Genomic DNA, 27,991 nt, shown 5'->3' with positions numbered 1-27,991 from the left:
TAGTGTACTGAGTAAAATACACTACAGCAGGTCCTCAAATAATGTAGTTTCTTTCATCTAATGTTTTGTTATGATGTTAATGAGATACCTTAGAAATTTAACTCTTGTTTATATCAATTAGCTGTGATAAAATTGGTTTCATTCACATCGTTTCACTTAAAGTCAAAGAACCTATTGACAATGACATTAATTAAGAACTTACTGCATTAAATAACAGAATCAACAAAATGCAAAAAAATAAAGTCAGAGGAATCTATACTAATAAAAGGGTAATATAATAATTAGACCGGATGTCTTCCAGACATCCTTCCGGACGTCCTTCCAGACAAAGCCACAGCAGCTTCAAGGGCCGAGGGCCGGCGGGTCCAGCATCACGGTCCCTTTTGCAGAGGCAGGGGGGAGAAGGCGCCATGGGAGAAGGCAGAAGGGAGAAGGCAGAAGGTGGCAGTTAAGCAGTTAGGGGGATCAGGCCAGGACAGGAGAGCAGTTAGAGGGATCAGACCAGGAGGGGAGAGCAGTTAGCGAGATCAGGCCGGCAAGGGAGAGCAGTTAGGGGGATCAGGCCTGCAGGGGAGGGCAGTTAGAGGGGCAATTGGGCCGGCAGGGGAGCAGGTAGGCGTCAACCAGGCTGGCAGGGAAGTGGTTAGGGCAGCCGTGGGCAGGGCAGCTGTGGGCAAACTATGGCCCGCGGGCCAGATCCGGCCCGTTTGAAATGAATAAAACTAAAAAAAAAAAAAAAAAAAAAAAAGACTGTACCCTTTTATGTAATGATGTTTACTTTGAATTTATATTAGTTCACACAAACACACCACCCATGCTTTTGTTTCATCCCTCCAGTCCAGTTTAAGAACCCATTGTGGCCCTCAAGTCAAAAAGTTTGCCCACCCCTGGGTTAGGGGGTGATCAGGCTGATGGGCAGAAGCTGTTAGAGGCAATCAGGCAGGCAGGCAGGCGAGTGGTTGGGAGCCAGCAGTCCTGGATTGTGAGAGGGATGTCCACTGTCCATTTAGGCCTGATCCCACTGGGCATCCCTCTAGCAGTCCCAGATGGGAGTGAGTGAAGGCTGGGCTAAGGAACAACCCCCCCCCCCCCCATGCACAAATTTCATGCACTGAGCCTCTAGTCATGTATAAAAGAAGGTCAGAACCCAGACATGGTGCTCAGCCTTTGGAGGGGACTCCCTGAGCCAGTACCCGTGTGAATAAAATAGTTCTTTTCTGAATCTCTGAGTGCATATGGTTTGTTGCTTCCCACCAGCCTGAGTTCTGGCATAATAAGGGAATGTGTGGGGGAGTACGGGTGCAACAAATTGATGAGCCTCTCTCTCTCATCTCTCTCTCTCTCTCTTTTCCTTGCTTTCCATTCTCTAAAAATCAATGGAATTAACAACAACAAAAAGAAAATGACAAGGGCTTTTGGTCAAGATAAGAGAATAGGAAAATGCAGCATTCACAGCTTCCCACAACCACATCAAAATTACAGCTACACAACAGAACCACCACCGTTTAAAACCACCTGAAATACGGCTAAACAGAAGTCCTAAAGCTAAGGCTATATAGAAGATGCCACATTGAGACTGGTAGGAGGGGTGGGGACTCATAATGGACTGCTTCTACACCCACATAAATATCAGGAGCGAGGCCAGGTAGCTCAATTGGTAAAAGCCTTGTCCCAATTCACAAAGATTGCAGATTTGATCCTCGGTCAAGGCAAATACAAGAATCAACCAATGAATGCATAAATAAGGGGGATAATAAATTGATCTCTCTCTTTCCCTGTCTCCCTCTATCTCTAAAAAATTCATTTAAAAAAATCAGGAGGGATATATCAGCTGTGCAGGTCTCCTTCTATAGAGCAAGGGGTCCAAGACAGGCCCCCCCACCTAAGGTTCCAGTAACAAGATGAAAAGTTCACTAACTTTTGGTTGGGAAAACCAGTGGGGATTGTGGCTGAGTGATATAGAGGATGCTGGAATCCCTTCTTAAAGGGCCAGCACATGGAATTATTCACTGAGGGACTCACTAGCTCTGAGCTTCAGCACTAGGGAAGCAGCTCCAAAGACACCAGAAACAAAAGGGAGGAACTGAATTGTATGGCTTTAGGGCAAGGACTGGAAGGGAAGCTTTCTACCAGACAGAAGTACTAGCAAAAGACATTGTTCCTCTTTTCAGTCCTTGCCCTATAGGCACAGGAAGGTGCCATGTCAGAGACTCCATCAACATGACTACAACCACCATGGAGATTCCTTAAAACCCCAACCCATTGGGATAAAAAATGGCAGCAGAACTGGTGGATGCTGCATAGACATGCTCCCAGGAACAAGCTGGAAATACAACTGAAATACAGAAAGGCTTTCTGAATAATAAACAGAAAACTCACAGGAGAGAATGCTGATACCCAAGGACCGAAGATGGAGACCACATAAGACTGGTAGGAGGAGCTGAGGCATGAAAGGGCTGGCCGGGCAACCACAGACAGCAACTGAAGTCCTGGAGAGATATCTCAGCTGTGGAGGGGTGCCAATAAGAACTCTGGGATCTAATTCCAAGGCTGGGCTCCCCAGCAGAGAGCACCAAACTGAGGAGATAACCCACATAATATCTAGCTGTGAAAAGCAGTGGGGTGCTGTCTGCCAGGGAGTGGCAGCTGAAAGTTTGGGAACCCTCTTAAAGGGCCAATGCACAAAAATTCCCTGTAGAGCCACCCACCTTGTGCTCTGACAGAGGGACAGTGAAATGGACTGGAGCTGTGAGACCAGAACCCAGGACTAGGAACTCGGGTGATAGAGCTCAGAAGGCAGACACCCCAAGTTTCCAGGGCTGAGTCATTCCCTCATGCAGCAGAGGACATCTTTCCCACATAGAAATTTGCCTAGCCTGGGGGGAAGACAGTTGACACACCCTATAGGAAAACACCTTGCCCTGAGGCCACATAAGAGATTAAAATGAACAATTAGCCTCCAGGCAGAAGCAACTGCTCCATCCTGTTGAAAAAACTCCCTACACCTGACAACAATTACCTGGGGGCAATTCAAGCTGGAATCCTATTAGTCTGTAGACAAAGGGAGCGTCTCTGGAGGTTTTGAGTCTTTGCCTGATCCAATTAGTCAGAAACAGCTTTTAACACTGTCCAGCAGGAGAGATTGAGAGGTGTAGAGGATCTAACTAATACATAGTCACATACCCAGACAACCGAAATGAGGAAACAAAGAAACAACCTTCAAATGAAAGAACTAGAGAATTCTCCAGAAGAAGAGATAAATGAAGCAGAGATAAGAAACTTATCTGAAACAGAGTTCAGAGTAATGATGGTAAAAATGCTCAACAGTATGAAAAAAGATATAGTAATTATGAAAAAAGAACAGTCTGACATAAAGAATGACATAACACAAATAAAGAACACATTGGAAGGAATACACAGCAGATTAGGGGAAGCTGAGGATCAATTCAGTGAATTAGAAGACAGAGTTGAAAATATCACTCAATTAGAGAACCAAAAGAAAAAATCAATTAAAAAACAGGAGGACAGCTTAATGCAGCTGTGGGACAACTTGAAACGTAACAATATTAGAATAGCAGGTGTGTCAGAAGAGGCAGAAAGGGAGAAAGTAATAGAGAGGTGTTGGAAGAAATAATTGTAGAAAACTTCCCTAACCGGGTAAAGGAAAAAGTCACACACGTTCAGGAGGCACAGAGAACCCCAAACAAGAAGAACCCAAACAGACCCATGCCCAGACACATCATAATTAAAATGTCAAAAATTAAAGACAAAGAGAGAATCCTAAAGGCAGCAAGAGAAAAGAAAACTTACCTACAAAGGAGTTCCCATAAGGCTGACACCTGATTTCTCATCAGAAACTCTACAGGCCAGAAGGGAATGGCATGAAGTACTCAAGGTAATAGAAAGCAAGGATCTGAGACCAAGATTACCATATACAGCAAGGATATCATTCAAAATAAATGGTCAAATAAAGAGCTTCCCAGACAAAAACAGGCGAAAAGAGTTCATCACCACCAAGCCAGCATTAAAAGAAATGCTAAAGGGATTGCTGTAAGGGATTGCTGAGAAGAAGAAACAGAGGGAGAAACCTAGCCATACAGAATTAAAATGGCTATAAATAAGTACCTCTCAATAATAACGCTAAATGTAAATGGATTAAATTCTCCAATCAAAATGTGTAGGGTAGCTGAATGGATATAAAAAGATGACCCAACTTTATGCTGTCTACAAGAGACCCACCTCAAAAAAAAAAAAAAAAAAAAAGACACACGCAGGATGAAAGTGAAGAGATGGGAAAAATTTTTTCCATGCAAATGGAAAGGAAAAAAAAAGCTGGAGTAGCAATACTCATATCTGACAAAATAGACTTTAAAATGAAGGCCATCACAAAAGACAACAAAGGTCACTACATAATACTAAAGGGATTGATCCAACAAGAGAATATAAACCTGGCAAATATTTACGGACCCAATAAAGGTGCAACTAAATATATAAAAAAACTTCTAGAGGACTTTAACGGAGACATTGACAACAATACAGTCATAATGGGAGACTAACACCCATCTGAATTCCCCGGACAGATCTTCCAGACAAAAACTTAACAAGGAAACAGGGACTCTAAAGGACACACTGGATCAGATGGATTTAATAGACATTTATAGAGCATTTAACCCCAATGCAGCAGAATATACATTCTTCTCAAGTGTACATGGATCATTCATAAAGATAGACCACATGTTAGGACACAAAACAAGTCTCTACAAGTTCAAGAAGACTGAAGTCATATCAAGCATCTTCTCAGATCACAGTGCAATGAAATTAGAAATCAACTACAGTAAAAACACCCCAAAACATTCAAATACATGGAGGCTAAATAGCATGTTATTAAACAATGAATGGGTTATCAACGAGATCAAGAAAGAAATCAAAAATTTCCTGGAAACAAATGAAAGTGAATACACAACAACCCAAAATCTCTGGGACATAGAAAAACCAGTCCTGAGAGGGAAGTTCATAGCACTACAGGCATATCTCAAAAAAAAAAAAAAAAAAAAAAAAAAAAAAAGAAAAAAGAAAGAAAGAAAGGAAAAGAAAAAGAAAAATCAGCAATAAACTAACCCTACAACTGAAAGAACTAGAAAGAGAACAACAAGACAAGACCAGAGTAAGCAGAAGGAAAGAAATAATAAAGATTAGAGCAGACATACATACCATAGAGATTTAAAAAAACAACAACAATCAATGAAACCAAGAGCTGGTTCTTTGAAAAGATAAACAAAATTGATACACCATTAGCCAGAATCATCAAGAAAAAAAGAGAGAGGATACAAATAAATAAAATCAGAATCGAAAGTGGAGAAGTAACCACGGACACCACAAAAATATAAAGGACTGTAAGAAAATACTACGAACAACTATATGTTAACAAGCTGGACAATGTGGATGAAATAGACAAATTCCTAGAAAAATACAATATCCCAAAACTGAATCAGGAAGAATAAAAAAAAAAAAACTGAACAGGCCAATAACAACTGATGAAATAGAAGCAGTAATCAAAAAACTCCCACCAAACAAAAGACCAGGTCCTGATGGCTTCACAGGGGAATTTTTCCAAACAATCAAAGAAGAACTAACACATATACTCCTCAAACTATTTCAGAAAATCCAAGAGGAAGGAACACTTCCAAACTCTTTTTATGAGGCCAGCACTATCCTAATACCAAAACCAAATAAAATGCTAAAATTTTCAAAATATTAGCAAATCGCATCCAAAAATATATTAAAAAGATCATACACCATGATCACGTGGGATTTATTCCAGGGATGCAAGGCTGGTACAATATTCATAAATCAATAAATGTGATATAATCACATAAACAAATTGAAAGACAAAAATCACATGATCATATCAATAGACAAAGAAAAAGCATTTGACAAAATCTAACACCCATTTTTGATAAAAACTCTCAGCAAAGTTGGAATGCAGGGAGCATATTTCAATGATAAAGGCCATATGTGACAAACCTACAGCCAACATCATACTCAATGGGCAAAAACTGAAACCATTTCCCCTAAGAACAGGAACAAGACAGGGATGTCCACTCTCACCACTCCTGTTAAACACAGTACTGTAAGTGCTAGTCATAGCAATCAGACGAGAAATAAAAGGCATCCAAATCGGAAAAGAAGAAGTATTATTGTCATTATTCGCAGATGACATGATACTATTCATAGGAAACCCTAAAGACTCCATCAAAAAACTACTAGACTTAAAAAGTCGATTTGGCAATGCAGCAGGATACAAAATTAACTGAAAATTAACACGCAGAAATCTATGGCTTTTTTATACACCAATAATGAACTCACAGAAAGAGAAACTAAAAAAAAAATCCCATTTACCATTGCACCGAAAAAATTAAGATACCTAGGAATAACCTTAACTAAGGAGGTAAAAAACCTATACTCAGAAAACTACAGGACGTTGAAAAAAGAGAGGAAGACATAAACAAATGGAAGGATATACCGTGTTCATGGATTGATAGAATCAACATCATTAAAATGTCCACACTACCCAAAGCAATCTACAGATTCAATGAAATCCCCATTAAGATACCAACAGAATATTTCACAGACCTAGAACGAATTCTCCAAAAATTCATCTGGAATAAAAAAAGACCCCGAATAGCTGCAGCAATCCAGAGAAAGAAGACAAAGTAGAAGGGATCTCAATACCATATATGAAGCTATATTACAAAACCACTGTTTTCAAAACTGCATGGTATTGGCACAAGAACAGACATATAGACAAATGGAACAGAACAGAGAACCCAGAAATAGACCTAAGCCATTATGCTCAATTAATATCTGACAAATGAGGCAAGAGCATACAATGGAGTCAAGATAATCTTTTCAATAAATGGTGTTGGGAAAATTGGACAGTTCATGAAAAAAAAATGAAACTAGACCACCAACTTACACCATATACAAAAATAAACTCAAAATGGATAAAGGACTTAAACATAAGATGGGAAACCATAAAAATCTTGTAAGAATCCATAGGCAGCAAAATAGCAGACAAATGTCTTAGCAGTATCTTTACCAATACAGCTCCTAGGGCAGTGGTTCTCAACCTTGGCTGCACATTAGAATCACCTGGGAATCTTTTTAAAATCCTGATTTCTGGGCCTCATCCTTGGATGAGGGTAGCTGGGCCTCGGAGAATGAGGCCCAGAAATCAGGATTTTAAAAAAATTCCCAGGTGATTCTAATGTGCAGCCAAGGTTGAGAACCACTGTCCTAGGGCAATGGAAACTAAAGAGAAAATAAACAAATGGGACTACATCAAAATAAAAAGCTTCTGTAAAGCAAAAGAAACCATCAACAAAGGAACAAGAAATCCCACTGCATGGGAGAACATATTTGCCAATGTTATTACTGATAAGCGTTTAATCTCCAAAATTTACAGGGAACTCATACTACTTAACAAAAGAAATACAAACAATCCAATCAAAAAATGGGCAAAGGACCTAAATAGACACTTTTCGAAAGAGGACATAAAGAAAGCCAAGAGATATATGAAAACATGCTCAAAATCACTAATCATCAAAAAGCTTCAAATCAAAATAACAATGAGGTACCACCTCACACCTGTTAGAATGGCTATCATCAACAAATCAACAAACAACAAGTGCTGGTGAGGATGCGGAGAAAAAGGAACCCTCATGCACTGCTGCAGGGAATGCTGACTGGTGCAGCCAGTGTGGAAAACAGTATGGAGTTTCCTCAAAAAATTAAAAATGGAATTACTATTTGACCCAGAGATCCCACTTCTAGGACTATATCCCAAGAAATCAGAGGTACCAATCAGAAAGGATATATGCACCCCTATGTGCCACACCAAACTCAGTCCCTGGTCGAAGAACTCAGTCCCTGTTCGGGAGCCATATGTGCCACGCCAGCACGACCAAGGGTGATCCTGAGTTGGGGGGTGAAAGGATTAAGGAAAGACAGACAAGAGAATAATAGCTGGGTCTCGGTGGGACGCTGCCTCCCTGATGAGGAGACAACGACAGCGCCCACAAGCCCTGTCTTTATTTTATAGCAGATGCCACGAGGCAAAGTAGGGGCATGATCATGTTGTTTACAGCATTCTCGTGAGTTTCAACCTCACTCAACTACAAGCACCCGAACTCTATCACAAGGCACGTGGGGCTACATGTTTGGACCATAGGTTCAAGGTTACAACCACAGCCGTTGGCTATAATTGTGCTGGGAGGGCCCTGCCCTCCAGCTGGGACTTGCATGTGGCAATGAGAGGACCCCGTCCTTTCATTAGTCCAAAGCTTGAGCCTGGCCAAAACACCGTAACCGCGCCCACACTCCTATGTTCATAGCAGCACAATTTACAATAGCTAAGATTTGGAAACAGCCTAAATGCCCATCAGCAGATGAGTGGATTAGAAAACTGGTACATCTACACAATGGAATACTATGCTGCTATAAAAAGATGGAACTTTTACCATTTGCAACAGCATTCATGGAACTGGAGAGCATTATGCTAAGTGAAATAAGCCAGTCGGAGAAAGATAAATATCATATGATCTCACTTATATATGGGATATAATGATCAACATAATTTGATGAAAATAGATCCAGAGACAAATGGCAGGGGACCGGGGGGGGGGGGGGTAGAGAGCAACCAAAGGACTTGTATGTATACATATTAGCATAACCAATGGACACAGACACTGGGATGATGGAGGCTTACCTGGGGTGGGAATGGCTGGGGGGGGGGAGGGGCGTCAATTGTGGGAAAAGGAGACATATGTAAAACCTTAGTCAATAGAAAAAGAAAAAGAAAAAAGAAACTTATAGACAAAAAAAAAATCTTCATCCCTAGCTGGTTTGGCTCAGTGGATAGAGCATCAGCATGCGGACTGAAGGGTCCCAGGTTCAATTCCGGTCAAGGGCACATGCCAGGGGTTGAGAGCTCGATCCCTAGAGGAGGGCATGCAGGAGGCAGCCGATTGATGGTTCTCTCTTATCATTGATGTTTCTATCTCTCTGTCCCTCTCCCTTCCTCTCTAAAATCAATAAAAATATATTTTTTAAAAAATCTTCCTGCCCTGCTCAATGGTTAGAGCATCAGTCCATGGACCAAAGGGTTGCAGGTTAGATTCCTGGTCAAGGGCACGTACCTCAGTTGCGATTTGATACATGGCCCAGGTCAGCGCTCTCTCTAAAAATTAATGGGGGGGGGGGGGGGAAATCCTCTGGTGAGAATTTTTAAAAAACCTTAAAAAGAAAAACACCTTTCCACTGTGTTTGCTTATGGAGAACGTTTGTCATGTGAAAACTTTTAGCTGGAAAAACAGGTTATATGTATGCAGGATTTGTGACTAGAAATATGGTGTGTTCATATTAGGTTGGCACTTTGTTCAAAATATCACATTTATCATTTCATTGAAATGATCCTGGCCTTAATCTCTCTAATAATAAAAATATAATAGGATGACATAATACATTAAAAACAGCAAGAAGTAAAAAAATGATATTGCCCAAATGAAGAATCACTGCCAAGGAAAAATAGGTAGCTACACTAATCTAAGAAATACAGATATGCTCACAAATGAGTTCTAGATCTAGCATGTAGCAGGGTCTAACATACTTGATGACTCTTCGCTATCTTTAGCTTTATAAATTTTTGGTACCCATATTCAGAGGTAATTTAAACCAAATTCAAGTATATTTCTTTGCAAAAGTTCCTAATATTTTCTTATACTTTGATATTGTAGACAGATTAATGCAACTGTATATACCACTAGGATCTACACATGTTAAAAAAAAAAAAAAAAGAAAAACCCAACGTCATGAAGAGTATTCATAGAAAAAAGATAAAAAGTAACATTCATAGGAAGTAATGTACATAATGGTAAGAATTTTTTTCTTCTCTTTTTTTAGGTAAGACTTTTTTAAGTTCGTTTGTAGTTTTCCAAATTTCTATCATTTTTATAACAAACTTTACTTAAAAATAAGGTCTGCAAAATGTACTCAAATATATTATTGTCATCCAAAACAAACAGCAGCATGGTACCTTAGACAAGGCCAAAATGTGAACAAATTAAATAATACAAATTTAAATCCCTCTATTTAAACTAAGTCTGATAAGAAAAGGATTATCCTATCTAATAATAGACAAACATGGTAATTAACTGTAACTTTGCTACCCTTCCCATTGGATAATCAGGGCAATATGCAAATTAACTGACAACCAAGATGGGGGCCGGCAGCCAGGCAGCTGAAGCAAACAGGAGGCTTGCTTGCTCCAGTGATGGAGGAAGCCAACGTTCCCTGCCTGCTGCTGCCAGCCTCTCAGCTGCAGTCTAAGAAACTATGTTGCAATTATAGAAGCTAAACAAACCCCAGAAACCTGCTTTCAGCCAGCCGGGCCTCAGAGCTGGAGTTGTAACAGTGTTTCAATTATAGAAGCTAAACAAGCTCCAGATACCTGCTTTCAGCAGCCAAGGTCTCAGAGCTGGAGCCGGGCCTCAGAGCTGGAGCCGGCTCTCAGCTCCAGTGACAGCCATACAAGGTAAATAAATCCCAGAATAAAAAACAAAACAAAACAAAAAACCAAAAAAACAAACAAACAGAAAAAAAGGAGAGGTTTGGAGCTTCAGTCACCCGCCAGCCTGAAAACGGCCTTCAACCCCTCACCCAGACTGGCCAGGTACCCCAGTGGGGACCCCCACCCTGAAGGGTGTGTGACCAGCTGCAAACAGCCATCATCCCCTCATCCAGGCTGGCCAGGCACCCAAGTGGGACCCCCACCCTGATCCAGGACACCCTTCAGGGCAAACCAGCCGGCCCCTACCCGTGCACCAGGCCTCTAGTCCAGGGGTGGGCAAACTTTTTGACTCGAGGGCCACAATGGGTTCTTAAACTGGACCGGAATGCCGGAACAAAAGCATGGATGGAGTGTTTGTGTGAACTAATATAAATTCAAAGTAAACATCATTACATAAAAGGGTACGGTCTTTTTTTCCCAATAGTCTTATTCATTTCAAATGGGCCGGATCCGGCCCGCGGGCCGTAGTTTGCCCACGGCTGCTCTATCCTATATAGTAAAAGGGTAATATGCCTCCCAGCACTGGGATCAGCGGAGCCGTGAGGCCTCCTGGCACCGGGATCAGCGGAGCCTCCCAGCACTGGGATCAGCGGAGCAGCGAGGCCTCCCAGCACCGGGATCAGCAGAACAGCGAGACCTCCCAGCACCGGGATCAGCGGAGCAGCGAGGCCTCCCAGCACCAGGATCAGCGGAGCAGCGAGACCTCCCAGCACCAGGATCAGCGGAGCAGCGAGGCCTCCCAGCACTGGGATCAGCGGAGCCACGAGGCCTCCTGGCCCCTAGAGCAGCGTGACAGGGGACAGCGCCCAAACCTCCTGATCGCCCTGCGGCTGTGTGTGTGACAGGGCGGGGGTGGGAGGGAGCTGGGCCCCAGGCTGGGATGGGGAACTGGGGGTGTGTTGCAGCAACCAACCACCCATGGCACCCGGGCAGGGGGGCTTCAACCTCTCACCAGCTACCTGGGGGCAGGGGTGACAGGGACCGAGATGCAGTGAGAATGCGGGATGTCTGCTGAGCTCGCTCTCAACTCCCCTTGCTACTCTCCCCAGGGACGCTAGGGCTTGCACACCGAGGAAGCCCCCACGCTCAGGTGCTGGGCGCCCACGAGGAGCTCGCCCGCACCCATGTGGCCTCTTCCGAGTGAGCTGGGCTGCAGCTGCCGGGACCACAGGAGTCAGTCAGGCTCCTCGTGGTTCGCACAGGAGCCAGTCTGCAAGGCTGGCCGGGAGAGAGCACACTGCCTGCCTGGCTTCCGTGCAGCACCTCTGGGCAGCCCAGAGGCCCACACTGCACCCCGGCCTGCGGCACTCACTGCATCTCCACGTGGGGACTCAGGAGCTGTGACTCAGGTGGAGAGAGCATGCGGGTACCTAGGGGCTGCCCTTCCACACCAGATACTTGTGCTTCCATCGCTTGCCAGGCCTAAGGATTGCACTCATGCACGAATTTTGTGCACCGGGCATCTAGTTTGGCCTAAAATTAGACTGAAGTTCTCACATAGCTGAATCTAAATAGGTGAGTAATAACTTTCCACCACTGACAGGAAAAATAAAAAGAAGTCAAAAAATAATTTTCTAGGAGAACCAAGATGGCGGCATAGGTTAACGCTGGAGTTTGCTGCTTTGAACAACTACTTCAAAAGTGAAACTAAAAGACTGAACGGACATCACCCAGAACCACAGGAACGCTGGCTGAGTGGAAGTCCTACAAGTAGGAGGAAAGAAAAACGCATACGGACACTCAGAGGAGGCGCAGTGCTGAAGTCAAATTCTGAGGTGCGGAGTGCGCGGTTGGCGTTTTCAATCGGGAGGGAGTCGCAGACTCTGAGCTCCAGATACAGGCGAGCCTTTAGGGACCTAGACTCAAACGGGAGAAGCGGGACTGTCTGGCTTCGGTCAGAGCGAGTGCAGCTTTCTCTCCGAGGTTTGCAGCGGGTGCTGGGACTCAGAGAGGCAGAGCCCCTGGGGACAGGACTGAGAGCCGCCATAACTGCTCTCTCCAGCCCACCCTGTTGATCCTGTGCTACCCGCCCTGCCCAAGCCCTGCACAGAGGCATTTGCCGGATAGCCTCAGGCAAAGACTAGATTAGCACCTCCCTAGAGGACAGAAGTTCTCTCACTGCTGACACAGCTGATTCTCATAGCCACTTGGCCTGGAGGTCAAACCCTCCCTGGAATTAGCTACAACAATCAAGGTTTAACTATAAGACTTCGAACAAAGACCACTAGGGGGTGCACCAAGGAAGCATAACAAAATGCGGAGACAAAGAAACAGGACAAAATTGTCAATGGAAGATATAGAGTTCAGAACCACACTTTTAAGGTCTCTCAAGAACTGTTTAGAAGCCGCCGATAAACTTAATGAGATCTACACGAAAACTAATGAGACCCTCGATGTTATATTGGGGAACCAACTAGAAATTAAGCATACACGGACTGAAATAACGAATATTATACAGATTCCTGACAGCAGACCAGAGGAGTGCAAGAATCAAGTCAATGATTTGAAATGCGAGGAAACAAAAAACACCCAACCGGAAAAGCAAAATGAAAAAAGAATCCAAAAATGCGAAGATAGTGTAAGGAGCCTCTGGGACAGCTTCAAGCGTACCAACATCAGAATTATAGGGGTGCCAGAAGATGAGAGAGAGCAAGATATTGAAAACCTATTTGAAGAAATAATGACAGAAAACTTCCCCCACCTGGTGAAAGAAATGGACTTACAGGTCCAAGAAGCGCGGAGAACCCCAAACAAAAGGAATCCAAAGAGGACCACACCAAGACACATCATAATTAAAATGCCAAGAGCAAAAGATAAAGAGAGAATCTTAAAAACAGCAAGAGAAAGAAACCCAGTTACCTACAAGGGAATACCCATACGACTGTCAGCTGATTTCTCAACAGAAACTTTGCAGGCCAGAAGGGAGTGGCAAGAAATATTCAAAGTGATGAATACCAAGAACCTACAACCAAGATTACTTTATCCAGCAAAGCTATCATTCAGAATTGAAGGTCAGATAAAGAGCTTCACAGATAAGGAAAAGCTAAAGGAGTTCATCACCACCAAACCAGGATTATATGAAATGCTGAAAGGTATCCTTTAAGAAGAGGAAGAGGAAGAAAAAGGTAAAGATACAAATTATGAACAACAAATATGCATCTATCAACAAGTGAATCTAAGAATCAAGTGAATAAATAATCTGATGAACAGAATGAACTGTTGATTATAATAGAATCAGGGACATAGAAAGGGAATGGACTGACTATTCTTGGGGGGGAAAGGGGTGTGGGAGATGCGGGAAGAGACTGGACAAAAATCGAGCACCTATGGATGAGGACAGTGGGTGGGGAGTGAGGGCGGAGGGTGGGGCGGGAACTGGGAGGCGGGGAGTTATGGGGGGGGAAAAAAGAGGAACAAATGTAATAATCTGAACAATAAAGATTTAATTAAAAAAAAATAATTTTCTAAAAGCAACACTACTAAGATATTATATAGTATACATGCATGCCCCAAATATATATAATTAGAAGTCCTCAATCTAAAAATAAAATTGTGCTCAAAATATATATGTTAAGGTAAATCAAGGTGCAGGTCTTTTTTTTTTTTTTTTTTTTAAATCCTTACCCAAGGAGTGAAGATATTTTTCTCATGGATATTTAGAGAGAGGAAGGGAAGGAGGGAGGGGGGGAGAGAGAAACACTGATGTGAGAGACACACATCTACTAGTTCCCTCCCTCACGCACCCCAATCGGGACTGGGGATGTAACCTGTAACCCAGGTTTATGCCCTTGACAGGAAATAGAACCTGCAACCTCCAGTGCACAGGCCGATGCTCTAACCATTGAGCAACACCAGCCAGAGCATTGTGCAGATCTTAACTTACATTTAAGGAAATCTATTTGAATAGCTTTCAAAAAACAATACCTATACAGCTAATGACATTTCTCATATCTCAAAAGATGAATTTTGGGGAAGAGGAGAGGGAAGAAGAAAAAAATCACCTGCAGTACTAACTACAGCATAGCTTAAGATAAAGTATCCATAGAGATGGAATGTACCCCATTGCTTCTGAAGCTACTGTGGTGAAGGACCAATCTTTTAAAATTTCCAATCCAGCATAAAGAATCCATCACAATTTTACAAAATCCTGTTAAAATAGTTCAACAAAGAGGTTGTTAGACTGGGGAGGCTCTAATGCAGTGGTTCTCAACCTTGGCTGCACATTAGAATCACCTGGGAATCTTTTTATAATCCTGATTTCTGGGCCTCATCCTCCAGAAATTGTGTTTCTTTGTTACTAATGTTGTGGCCCCAACCCATAACAAAGAAACAGAATTTCCGGAGAATGAGGCCCAGAAATCAGGATTTTAAAAAGATTCCCAGGTGATTCTAATGTGCAGCCAAGGTTGAGAACCACTGCTCTAATGCTTTCTGTAGCATAGCTTAACAAATAAAACCTAAGCCAGAGTCAATGTACTTGAATCTAAGAAAACAAAACTCAAAAACAACTAATCATAAACATTCAACTAGATTTTCTTGAGCCCGAGAAAATCAAACTCAAGAACAATTATTATAACAGCCAAATCACTAAATTTCCCCAAACAAGGCAAATATTCAAGCTACAGCCAATTACTTGCTTTGCTTTTTTCCCCATTATATTTGCTATTAAAACCTTTGCCCCAGGTCCCATCTGTGGAGTGCCCTGAATCATTTTCAGTTTTAGTGCTGCCCATTCAAATCATTTGCTCAAATAAACTTTTCAAAATTTAATGTGTCTCAGTTTATCTTTTTACAATACCATTAAAAAACAATAGAAAATGAAATAAAACAAATATACAAAATACAAGTCCAAGTGTTTTAAATTATTATATTGGATTTAACAGACATAAAGTTACTATTAAATTACAATATAGGTTTTTAAATACTTTCCATACTGACCTCCTGGGTAATCAGTAGTAGGCACTTTGGGTAGTGCAGGGCTAGATGTCAGCCCATGACACCTAGTTCCAGCTCCTTGCTCTGAAGCTCCAAAGGGCTTCAAAGAAAGCCCCAATGTTCAGCAGAGTATTGCAAACACAGTGCTACACACACACAGCTGGCTACTAATGCACATTAGATGGGTGAGATAAGCATCTGTAAATCAATTCTACCAAGATTTCTTTTCCAACAACTTTTCCATATGAATTAAAAAAAATAGCATGTGGAAATTATGTATGTAGTAAAATGAGTTTCCCATCTCAAATCTAGAAAGAAAAAATATAAAACCAATAGCTAGAGAAGTATTTGCTGCATTAATCTATCATTCATTTATGCCTTTAACAAATTTTGTTGGCTCACTAATACCAGGTACTAGATTATTAAAAATAGAAAATATATCAAGAAAATTTATATAAATACCAAAGATCTTCCCATTATGGAACTTCCAAAAGTTTCCCATCACTAAAAACAACATGGCTTTCTAGCAATCCACACAAGTATTTGCTTCATTTACTCAAACTGAGCAAGAAATGATAACTTTGGATTTGAACATGAATGAGGGTAAAGAAATGCAAATGAACTGAACATCTGTTGACTAATCTATGGTAAAATTATTTCTCCAAATATGAACATTATGGTGCCACAAAGTCATTTCACCCAAGCAGGCCCACTGTTTCCTAAAATTTTACTTTGTTTTTCTTTGGCTACAAGATTTCACCTGCATCAGACATATTCAGACAGATTTGTTTTCGATGAATAGATATTTGCATCTGGTAGGATTTTTGTTTTTCTCATTAAACAATAAATTTTGTGAAACTAGTTGGAAATCTACACACCTAAACAAGTAATCTTGGGTCTCTGTCTCTCAGTTTACTAATTTTTCACTTTTTGCTCTATACTTTAAATTAATACATTAAATTACTTACCTAGGTAGCTAGTTCCCCAACTATAATTAATTATCTTAATGGTAACAAATGGCTAAAAATATTAGCAAAATAGATCAGTGAAAATATGACATTTTGGGGCTAGAGAAAACAAACAAACCTGGAAAACCTTTTCATGGTGATATATGATAAAATGCACTTTACATCCAGAATCAGAGACCTGGTTTCAAGTCTGAGTTCTACCTCTCTACAGCTGTGGAATTCACAGACAAGTTACCTAATTTTTCCAGGCCTCAGTTTTCCTATTAGGCATCCTTCAGAGGGATGTTGTAAAAGGAAATAAAATTGTATATTACAGGGAACTGAAAATGTGAAACCATACACCAACTGTACCTAGTTAGAAGTATAACCACACTTTGCACCCAGCCATTAGGGATTCACCAGCATGGAGCATCAAGTAAGATAGATTGCTTACTACCACACTGAGCAATGGCTTTCCAGTTTTACTTTCCACTTTCTGGAAGGCATTAACATTTTAATTTTAGCAGTGCTAGAGGGAAGAAGAATAGGTAAAAGGTCAAACTACAGTGAAAAAGAATTTATTGAAGTAAAATGACTGCTTGTTACAAGTCAAGGGGTTACTCTAGATTGAAAGAGCTAAGGCAACCAAAGCTAATATTTATGGTAAACATCCCTATACATATCTGTGCTAAATTAGGAACCACCACTAACAATAGAACTAGTTGTATCAATATAATAAAACCCTAATATGCAAATCGATCAAATGGCAGAACGACTGGTCGCTATGACGTGCACTGACCACCAGGGGACAGACGTTCAATGCAGGAGTTGCTCCCTGGTGGTCAGTGTGTTCCCACAGGGGGAGTGCCACTCGGCCAGAAGCCAGGCTCACAGCTGGTAAGCACAACGGCAGTGGAGGGAGCCTCTCCTGCTTCTGCTGCAGGCGGGCGGTAAGAAGCAAGGGGTCCCAGACTGTGAGAGCCCCTATTGCGAGAAGGATGTCGCCCGGTGGGATTGGGCTTAATCCAGCAGGTGGACATCCCTCAAGGGGTCCCAGACTGCGAGAGGGTACAGGCTGGGCTGAGGGACTCCCCTTCCAGTGCACAAATTTTGGGCACCGGGCCTCCCCACAGACTACAAAATATTACAAATATGAAAATAAAAGAGTAGCCTCCAACAAAAAACAGTAAGGGTGAAAAGGCAACAACAGGACAATGGCTGTCACTGTGCTCACTTTAAGTGAAGAAACATTTGGTTATCTCACTCTGAGAAAACAGGAAATATAAGAATAGATCTGTCAGAATGATGAGACAAAAGAGAAACAAGAAAGAAGCTTGAGTATATGAGTAACATTTGCAAAGTATATCCACATAACTGAGATGACTACTGGAAATTATAATAAGTTAGTGAAAATCTGGACAAAGGGTTAGGTTTTATAACTTAGTGATGCTATTAATGACTCTATTATACAACTATTAAAATATTTTAAAGCATCCTATCTAATAAAAGAGAAACATGGTAATTAGTGTACGACCACTACCCTTCCCATTGGATAATCAGGGCAATATGCAAATTAACTGTCAGCCAAGATGGCGGCCGGCAGCCAGGCAGCTTGAAACTAACATGAGGCTTGCTTGCTTCAGTGACGGAGGACTCCAACGTTCCCTGCCTGCCGCTGCAGGCCTCTGAGCTACAACTCTAAGCAACTATGTAACAAATATAGAAGCTAAACAAAACCCCAGAAACCTGCTTTAGTCCGCCGGGCTTCAGCCAGCAGGATCGCAACATTGTAAGCAAAGGCCAGAAACCTACTTTCAGCAGCGGAGGCCTAAGAGCTGGAGCCAAGCCTCAAAGCTAAAGCTGGCCCAGAATTAAAAAAAAAAAGAAAAAAGAAAAAAAGGAGCGGTTGGGAGTTCCAGTCACCCCCAGCCTGAAAACAGCCCTCAGCTCCTCACCCAGACTGGCCAGGCACCCCAGTGGGAACCCCCACCCTGAAGGGTGTGTGACCAGCTGCAAACAGCCATCATCCCCTCACCCAGGCTGGCCAGGCACCCCAGTGGGGACCCCCACCCTGATCCAGGACACCCTTCAGGGCAAACCAGCCAGCCCCCACCCGTGCACCAGGCCTCTATGCTATATAGTAAAAGGGTAATATGCCTCCCAGCACCGGGATCAGCAGAGCCGCGAGGCCTCCCGGCACCGGGATCAGCGTGACAGGGGGCAGCGCCCAAACCCCCTGATCGCCCTGCAGCTCTGTATGTGACAGAGGGTGGGGCCACAACCTCCCTATCCACCCTGCTCTGTTCGTGACAGGGGAAGGCGCCCCAACCCCCTGATCAGCCCTGCTCTGTGACTGATAGGGGGGAGCTCCCCAACCCCCAGATCGCCCTGCGGCTCTGTGTGTGACAGGGCGCGGTGCCCCAAGCCCCTGATTGGCCCTGCTCTGTGTGTGACAGGGTGCGGCGCCCCAACCCTCCCCCCTCCCCACGGGCCCTGCTCTGTGTGTGACGGGGTAGAACCATAACCTCCCCATCAGCCCTGCCCTGAGTGTGACAGGGTGCGGCGCCCCAACCCCCTGATCGGCCTTGTTCTGTGCGTGACAGGGTGGAGCTCCCCAAACCCCTGATGGGCCCTGCTCTGTGCGTGACAGGTGGGAGTTCTCCAACCCCCTGATCAACCCTGCTCTGTGCGTGACAGGGTATGGAGCCGCAACCCCCCTGATTGGCCCTGCTCTGTGAGTGACAGGGGGTGGCGCCGCAACCTCCCCATCGACCCTGCCTTGAGTGTGACGGGACGGTGCCCCAACCCCCCAATCGGCCCTACCCTGAGCGTGACTGAGGGTGGCATCACAACCTCCCGATCGCCCTGCTCTGTGCATGACAGGGGGCGGTGCCCCAACTCCCCAATCGGCCTTGCTCTGAGCCCGACCAGGGGCTGCACCTAGGGATTGGGCCTGCCCTCTGCCACACAGGAGCAGGCCTAAGCCAGCAGGTCGTTATCTCCCGAGGGGTCCCAGACTGTGAGAGGGCACAGGCTGGGCTGTGGGACCTCCCTCCTCCCCGAGTGCACAAATTTTTGTGCACCGGGCCTCTAGTTTCTATTATAAAATACAATGGTATCTGATATGTAGAATTATATATTCAGAACAAATGAGAAAAATCATCCCACCATAATTTCTTTAATGTATATAAAACTTTAAAACTTACTGGATTCCACTGTCATCTGAAGCAAACTATCAATGACATTGGATAAAAGCCCTTTATTGGATATTCTTAGGTGATTTAATATTACTGGAACAGCTTGATACTCCAAAAATAAGATTTTTCCTTCATCTGTCTTCAAGTCCAAACAAAGAGAATCAAATGCCTGAGCCAGGTAGTCAGCTGAAAAACAATATGCAAAATCCACTTCCATATTAATAGTCCAGCTGGTAACCAGAAACAGAAGGTACAAAGGGAATATCATAACTTTAACAAATTCAAAAGTGAAACAATTTAAATGACCAGAGATTACAGGCTAAATTTAGATATTCCATGCCTAACTAATTTGTTAGGACTCAAGTGGGAAAAGAGAAAAGGAACTACATTATGATATAGTAAATTTTATTCAAAATTTTCATATTTTAACATTGAAATAATAATAAACCCCATTTCTATGTTATATCAAGAAAGCAAATGATGTTTAATAGTAAATATCACAATTAGTGTTTATTTTTCATGTTTGATTATAACAATCACTTCCATAAATTTAAACAGTATTAGTATTTCTTTTACAACAGCTTCTAAGATTATACTTTTTGTTGTTGCTGCTTTCTAAATGTTTACCTATTTCAAGATATCACTTTATACAAACTTGCTGAATGAGATTTAAACTAGGATTTCTGTCTCCTAATAGATAAAACATTAGCATTTAAAAATCAACTTCAGAAGATTGGATTTGCGCTAGTGTGTTACTTTTTGTTATACATCTGCCATTATGAACAGCAAGATTTCATCATGGCCAATGCTATGATGGCACCTGCCAGATCAGAAGCCTGGAACTTTCTTATAGATGTTCCATAGATGATTGGGAAGCTTGTAAAGCCAGGATTAAGAAGTATAAATTTAACCAGAATCAATACAAATGAACTATTAAGATACTCATATAATTATACTTCAATACAACAAACAACCCAAGATACTACTCTTACAAGATACTACTTTTAACAGCACAAGAATATCCTAGTTGCCTGGCTGGTGTAGCTCAGCAGTTGAGCATCGATCCAGGAACCAAGAAGTCACCAGTTTAATTCCTGGTCAGGGCACATGCCTGGATTGCAGGCTCAATCACCAGTAGCGAGCATGCAGGAGGCAGCCGGTCGATGTTTCTCTCATCGATGTTTCCCTCTATCCTTCTCCCTTCCTCTCTCTAAAAATCAATAAGAACATATTTAAAAAAACACACAATATCCTATTTTTCTAAAACTCTCATCCCAACATACTATGCAAAAGAATAAAAAACTGTTCACGTCATGCAAGTACTAGTGAGTTAAATTTTCTACTGAGACTTCTATTTAGACTCAAAAATGGTCCTAGCTGGTTTGGCTCAGTGGGTAGAGCCTGAAGACTGAAGAGTCCCTCCCAGGTTCAATTCTGGCCAAGGGCACATGCCTGGGTTGCGGGCTCAATCTCCAGTGGGGGGTGTGCAGGAGGCAGCTGATCAATGGTTCTCTCTCATCATTGATGTTTCTATCTCTCTATACCACTCTCTTCCTCTCTGAAATCAATAAAAATATATTTTAAAAAAGACTCAAAAGTGCCCTTGAAAATATGGCAGAATCACTTTATTAAGATTCACTGTCTTTTGGCCTACTGTTGTATTTCTTCTCTGCTGTTTCAGCTCACATAAACTAAAGAAATAATTAAGGACCCTAATTATTAAGAATGAAAAGCTGAGAGTAACCTGTGTGAAATTAAAATATATGTAAAAGAATTTTTAGAAATTAAGATCTGTGCCTATGGATCACTGCATTTTTACTTTTGATAGAATTTAGTTCAAGAAACCCTAAAATTATTGCATTTAATTTTTATAGTTTAATAAAATAAAACATTGCAAATAAATGTATATTTAGGTTAAGCAAAGTTGCTAGATTCTGTCTAGACTTGCCTTATTTAACAACCTACCTTTATTTAGAAACAACTCAGGCAGAAGAGTATAGATGAATCCTGAATTCAATTCTTTATAGGAATGAAAGTTTTTATCATAGTGCTTGACCTACTGTATTTGACACAAATTATTTCACTTCTTATTAATATACCATCTGAGATTAGATAGGCTGAATGCTATATGATATAGCAAGTTTGCAAACTTAAAAAACTGTCCTTTGTTAATTTGGGGAAGGTAGAAAAATAGTATTTGGTTATTTTTTAAATATAAACTTTTAATTGATTTCAGAGAGGGAAGGAGAGGGAGAGATAGATAGAAACATCAATGATGAGTGTGTCATTGATTAGCTGCCTCCTGCATGCGCCCCACCGGGGATCAAGCTTGCAACCCAAGCATGTGCACTGACCGTGAATCGAACCATGACCTTCTGCTTTATAGGTCAACCTGAAACACTGAGCCACACCAGCTGGGCATATTTGGTTACTTTTTAAGTAGTTTTACCTTTTAGGGAGAATTGAAAAAATAATTACATATATTCTTATTATAATTTCCCTAAAAGGGAAAATTTCCTAAAAACAAGACAAATTTAATTTCTGAGAGTATTTTTTAAGTTTTAGTTCTCAATTGTATAAAAACTAATTTACTTTTGTGAATACGCTATATTATTGAGTCTTAAAAATGCTGACATTTAACTATAATCTTTTTTATTCCTTATCAATAGTCAATCTGTTGATCTCAGTCAGCATGAAACAGTTTCCCGTTAGTCTATATGTCAGATTAAAAAATCAGAATGCCTGTAGCAACTCCCAACAAAAAGTGAACTTAACACTACTGCCCATCTTTTAAATTTGGGCTAACCTTGTGACCAGTAGAATGCAGCTGAAATGACACTTGGGTGTTAGAAACCTGAGTCTGGACTTCAAGAGGTCAAGCCTCTTCCAGTCTCCAGCTGGGCAGTCTACTGACACATGTAATAGCCCCAGGCTAGCCCACTTGAGAATGAGAGACCAAGCAGAAGGAGGCCCCAGATATGTTAGCAAGCCCAACCAAGAATAGGGGAGCTCAGCCCAGCCCAAGCACCCAGCTAAGCTAAGTCCAAGTTACCAAACCAAAGAACTGTGAGCTAGCAATTATTATGGCTGTTGTTTTAAGCAATTAAGTGTTTGGTGGCTTATGAAGCAACCATAGAAACCTAGTGCAATCTAATAGACTTCAATTCTGATCTCAATTAAAATCAACTCTTAGAAATTGATAATGATGATGATGTTTACAAGAATAGCAGCCAGCATAATGGGAGATTATTTTATGCCAGACTCTGCTAAACCTTCACATTTTCATTTAATCTTACAAAAATAAAAATTGTGGTGGAGAAACAGAAAAGGGATCTGCCCAATGTCACATAGCTAGTGATAGGGCTGGGATTCAAACCTAAGCTGGCTGACTCCAGAGTTGAAGTTCCTAGCTACTACATTACACTGCCATCTTATCAGATCAAACATTTTTCGAGAATAATGTAATTCCCTACATTTCTCTAGACCTGAAGCATAAGTACATAATTTGTAAATACATGAATCTGCATAAATTTAGGGCTAAGTGTTGAGTAGGACAGGACAGAACTAGCCCCGATGCACATTTTAAAGCAGCGGTCGCCAACCTCATGGACCACTAAGACCACCAGTTGGCGACTGCTGTTTTACAGAGTATATTTTGATTTAAAAAGAATAAAGTCCCTAAAACAATTCTATCAGATAAAATTCTTGATTTTAATGATCATCTTTACATAGATCAAATGTGTACATACTGAAGGTTTTATAAATTAAAATGTTTTTCACATTGCCCTGGTTGGTGGCTCAATTGGTTGGATTGTTGTCCCGTGTACCAGAAGGATGTATGTTCAATTCACAGTCAGGGCACATATCTAGGTTGCAGGTTCGATTCCTGGTCAGGGCAAGTGCAGGTGGCAGTGGATTGATGTTTCTCTCTCATCTCTCTCTCTGAGCCTGTTCTAGGGTGATGATTAAAAAGTGTTTTCATGCCCTGACCGGTTTGGCTCAATGGATAGAGCATCGGCCTGCGGACTCAAGGGTCCCAGGTTCGATTCCGGTCAAGGGCATGTACCTTGGTTGCGGGCACATACCTAGTAGGGAGTGTGCAGGAGGCAGCTGATCGATGTTTCTCTCTCATCGATGTTTCCAACTCTCTATCCCTCTCCCTTCCTCTCTGTAAGAAATCAATAAAATAAAATAAAATAAAAAAGTGTTTTCACATTGATTCCCATGCCTACATACTTACAATTGTTAATGACGTATAACGTTGTACTATCCTCATGATATTGTTAAGGGCCTGATTTTGGGGGTTCAAGAAAGATCTAGATTCCTTACATTTGCCTGACCCTCAGTTTGCTCTTCTGTAAAAATGACAATACCGTCTACTCTATAAGGTTATTGTGGAACATAACATCTAAAAAAAAACAAATGAATGGCTAGAAAAATGCCAGCAATGGTGCAAGAATTCATTTAATGTTCATTTCCTTCATTCCAATTGTGGGTATGCCAGTTATTTATCCTTTAACATTATTACAAACAGCAAATTAACACCTTGAACTTTTTTCCCTTCTGAATTATTTCCTTGAAATAAATCTTATTAAAGGTTATAATACATTTTGGTCGCTCCTGCAAGAAAAATGTACTTCAAAATGATTACAATTTATAACACGATAACAATTATATGCTTCTTCTCAGTGACACATTATATTTGATCATTTTCCTTTTGTAAATGTAATAAATATGAGGTTATATCTGACAGTTCATTTTATTTCAGTGATTCAGCATAGCATAATGATTAAGAGTGTAGGCTTAACCTTGCTATGCCTCGATTTTTTCATTTAGAAAACTGAGATATTGATAATACTGATACCTCATAACCTTTTGTTGCTGTTGTTGCTAATCCTAACCCTTTTTTCCATTGATTTTTGGAGAGAGTGGAAGGGAGGGAGTAGAGGGAGAGGGGAAGAGAGAGAGAAGAGAGAGACACATGGATTGGTTGCCTCCCTCACAGGCCCCGAATGGGGCTGGCAGTCAAACCTGCAACCCAGATACATGCCCTTGACCGGGAATCAAACCCATGACAGTTTGGTCCATGGTCCAATGCTCTAACCACTGAGAATACTGGCTAGGGCTCTAATAACCTTTTAAGGATTAAATGTAATGTAAAATGCTTAGTAATGTAAAATTCTTAGCCCATAACATAGTAAGTGCTATGTGTTGTTTGTTGTTATTATTATTATTTATTATCTCAGGAAGTACATGTTCTTAGGAAGTCGTATAGTAGGGTCAAGAGGGTGGGTGGGCTTTAGAGACAGAGAGAGCTGAGGTGAATCGGACTCTCAAATACTGGTTGTGGCCTTGGCACAATTATCTAACCTCTGTAAACTAATCACTGCTAATATGGGATAATAATCTTCAGAAATAAAAAAGAGCTTAGCATTGTAATGTCAAATTCACAAGTGTGACCTATGTTGATTCTTGTATGAATTATCTACTTGCACTATTGTTCTGATTTAAGAGTTTTTATGTTTAGCCATGACCAGTATGGCTCAATGCAGAGGCAGTCGCACACTGAAGGGTTTCGGGTTCAATTCCTGGTCAAGGGCATGTACCTGGGTTGTGGTTTGATCCTCCATGCCCATCAGGGTGTGTGCAGGAGGCAACCAATTGATCTCTCCCCCAGCCCCCATCACTCTTCCTCTGTCTAAAAAATCAATGGAAAAAATATCCTCCAGTGAGGATTAACAACAACAAAAAGTTTTTATGTGTACATTTTCAGTTCTCCCAGAATTTTTGCACTGCATTGTAAGAGAGCCTATTTAAATTATATTCCCCATACTTATAATCATTTCTCCTAATGGTATTTACTAGATGTCTTTTTTCTTTCTTGGCTTTTTTTTTCTTGAGTTGATTTGCTATATCCAAAAGTTACAGGCATACCTTGTTTTACTGTGCTTCGATTTTTTTGTATTTCACAGAGGCAGTGTTTTTTACAAATTTAAGGCAAGACCTTCCACCAGTAACAAGATTCCAACTTGTTTTGTGATACTTGCCTTCTTGCAGTGGTCTGGAACTGAACCCACACTATCTCTGAGGTATGCCTGTATATTAATAGAGATCCAATAACCTCCTTTCAACCCTGAGCCTATTGCACCTCTCTGGAGTATCTGACAATGAAGGCAGAAAACACCAGGTCAAAAAGGAGTTAGTCAATCAGCTCTGGAATTTGATATTGATGTAAGATTGAAGCCATTCACCTTTCTTAATATTTTCTCTCCATGAAATAAGGGGATAGGGAAAGTGTTCTTCAAGGTAATGTGAATCTTTGCAAAGCATTACGACGATGGCACTTCATAAATTGTAACTCAGCATTTCCCAAATTGTCTTACTCAGAAAATTAGCCCTGTAAAGGCCTCAAAGGGTTTGGAGGTTAAATAAGTTTGGGAAATGCTGCGTACAATATATTTAAGTTTTACAGATTCATTATGCCCACTAGGACATTAAAGTAAGAAAATATTAAACTTTAGATACCCCTAAACTTCTCCAACATTTTAAACTACAGACCAGAAGAGCTCCCTCTTTTTCTTGAGTCACATCTATTATTTAGCCCACAGAGCTACTTTTCCATGAGACAGACTGCTAGGATGAACAAAAACATCTAAATGTCCTAAGTAACAGTCAAAGGTACTGGGGGTCTCTTTACCAGGTGTACTGGTTAATAATGCGGACCTTTTCAATAGATGGAGTTACACATATGTTAATATACATGCGATTTGATATATATGCTATTTTGTTGTATTGACAACAAGCTTCAAAACTTCATGTCAAATTTTCTGAAGGTGTTAACATCATAGTTATTTTTAGGCTTAAAAATGTTGAATTTCGTGCCAAAGAAAGAGCATTTGCAGGAAGTTTTAATTCATTATTTTATTTTGAAGAAAAGTGCTGCTGAAAGTTATCGTATATTTCAGAAAGCTTATGGCGAACATGCTCCATCTCAAGATACTTGTGAACACTTGTTTGAACGTTTTAAAAGTGATGATTTCGATGTGAAAGACAAAGAACGTCCAGGTCAACTGAAAAAGTTTGAAGACCAATAATTACAAGCATCACTGAATGAAAATGCATGTCAAACTCAAAAACAACTTGCAGAAAGATTAAATGTAGCTCAGCACACAATTTCCGATCATTTACAAGCAATGGGAAAGATTTTAAAGGAAGGAAAATGGGTGCTACATCTACTGAACGAAAGACAAATGGAAAACCGAAAAGTCATCAGTAAAATGTTGCTTCAACGGCACGAAAGAAAGTCTTTTTTTGCATCGAAGTGTGACTGGCAATGAAAAGTGGATTTATTTTGAGAATCCCAAACGCACAAAATCATGGGTTGATTCAGGTCAACCATCAACATCGACTGCAAGGCCAAATCGCTTCGGAAACAAGACAATGCTCTCTGTTTGATGGGATCAGGAAGGTGTGGTGTATTATGCGCTTCTAAAACCAGGAGAAACCGTCAATACTGATTGCTACCAACAAAAAATAATCAATTTGAACGAGCAGAATGGGCCAGAAGACACGGCAAAGTAATTTTGCTTCATGATGACGCACCATCACACGCTTCAAAACCAGTTAAAGACACGTTAAAAGATCTTGCCTGGGAAGTATTAACCCATCTGCTGTATTCACCAGACCTTGCTCCTTCAGATTACCACTTGTTCCAATCGATGGCACACGTACTTTCTGAGTAGCACTTCAAAGACACTTCAAAGGTATGAAGAAGTGGAAAATTGGGTCTTTGAATGGTTTGCCTCAAAACAAGAAAAGTTCTATTGGGATAGTATCCACAAATTACCTGAAAGATGGGGGAAATGTGTAGCTAGCAATGGACATTATTTTGAATAAAGCACTTTTGATGTTTCTCTTGAAATTATCTTGTTTTCTTTGATTACAAAATCTGTATTATTAACTGGTACACCTGGTAGAGTCTCACTCTTATTTCCCATGGAAACTAGCACAGTTTTTAAATCTCTCAGAACTTCCATTAAAACACTTTTTTTTTTTATTTCAAATGACTAATTCTGAGCTTTTTAAAAAGAGGAAAATGGTATAAAAGACACCCATGTCGCACCACTTTCACTTAGATATAGCCGCTATATTTTACTATACAGTCTTTTTTTAAAAAAAGAAAAGTTACAGAAAAAAAGTGAATTCAACAAAAATTAATCATAGATGGGGGTGGTTTTACAATTTGGGGAACCAAATTGTCCCTTTATTAGCTTTGTCAATTAATC

At 41.1% G+C, this 27,991-nt stretch overlaps 1 protein-coding gene across 6 annotated transcripts in view; it reads right to left on the bottom strand.

Moving 5' to 3' along the window:
* The window catches only part of CCDC138 (coiled-coil domain containing 138), a 201,566-nt gene that overhangs the window by 4,039 nt on the left and 169,536 nt on the right, over positions 1–27,991 (bottom strand). For 4 of the 6 annotated variants that reach the window (XM_059688356.1, XM_059688355.1, XM_059688354.1 and 1 more), the window contains one exon: positions 19,716–19,892. The exons of the other annotated variants lie outside the window; for them this stretch is intronic. In XM_059688356.1, coding sequence (XP_059544339.1) covers positions 19,716–19,892 — 177 coding nt within the window. The remainder of the gene's footprint in view (positions 1–19,715; positions 19,893–27,991) is intronic. 6 annotated transcript variants of the gene reach the window in all.

The sequence above is a fragment of the Myotis daubentonii genome, chromosome 3 (assembly GCF_963259705.1).
Source record: "Myotis daubentonii chromosome 3, mMyoDau2.1, whole genome shotgun sequence".
Lineage (NCBI taxonomy): Eukaryota > Metazoa > Chordata > Mammalia > Chiroptera > Vespertilionidae > Myotis > Myotis daubentonii.
The sequence above is the reverse complement of the archived record's forward strand: the minus strand, read 5'-3'. Positions and strand labels throughout refer to the sequence as shown.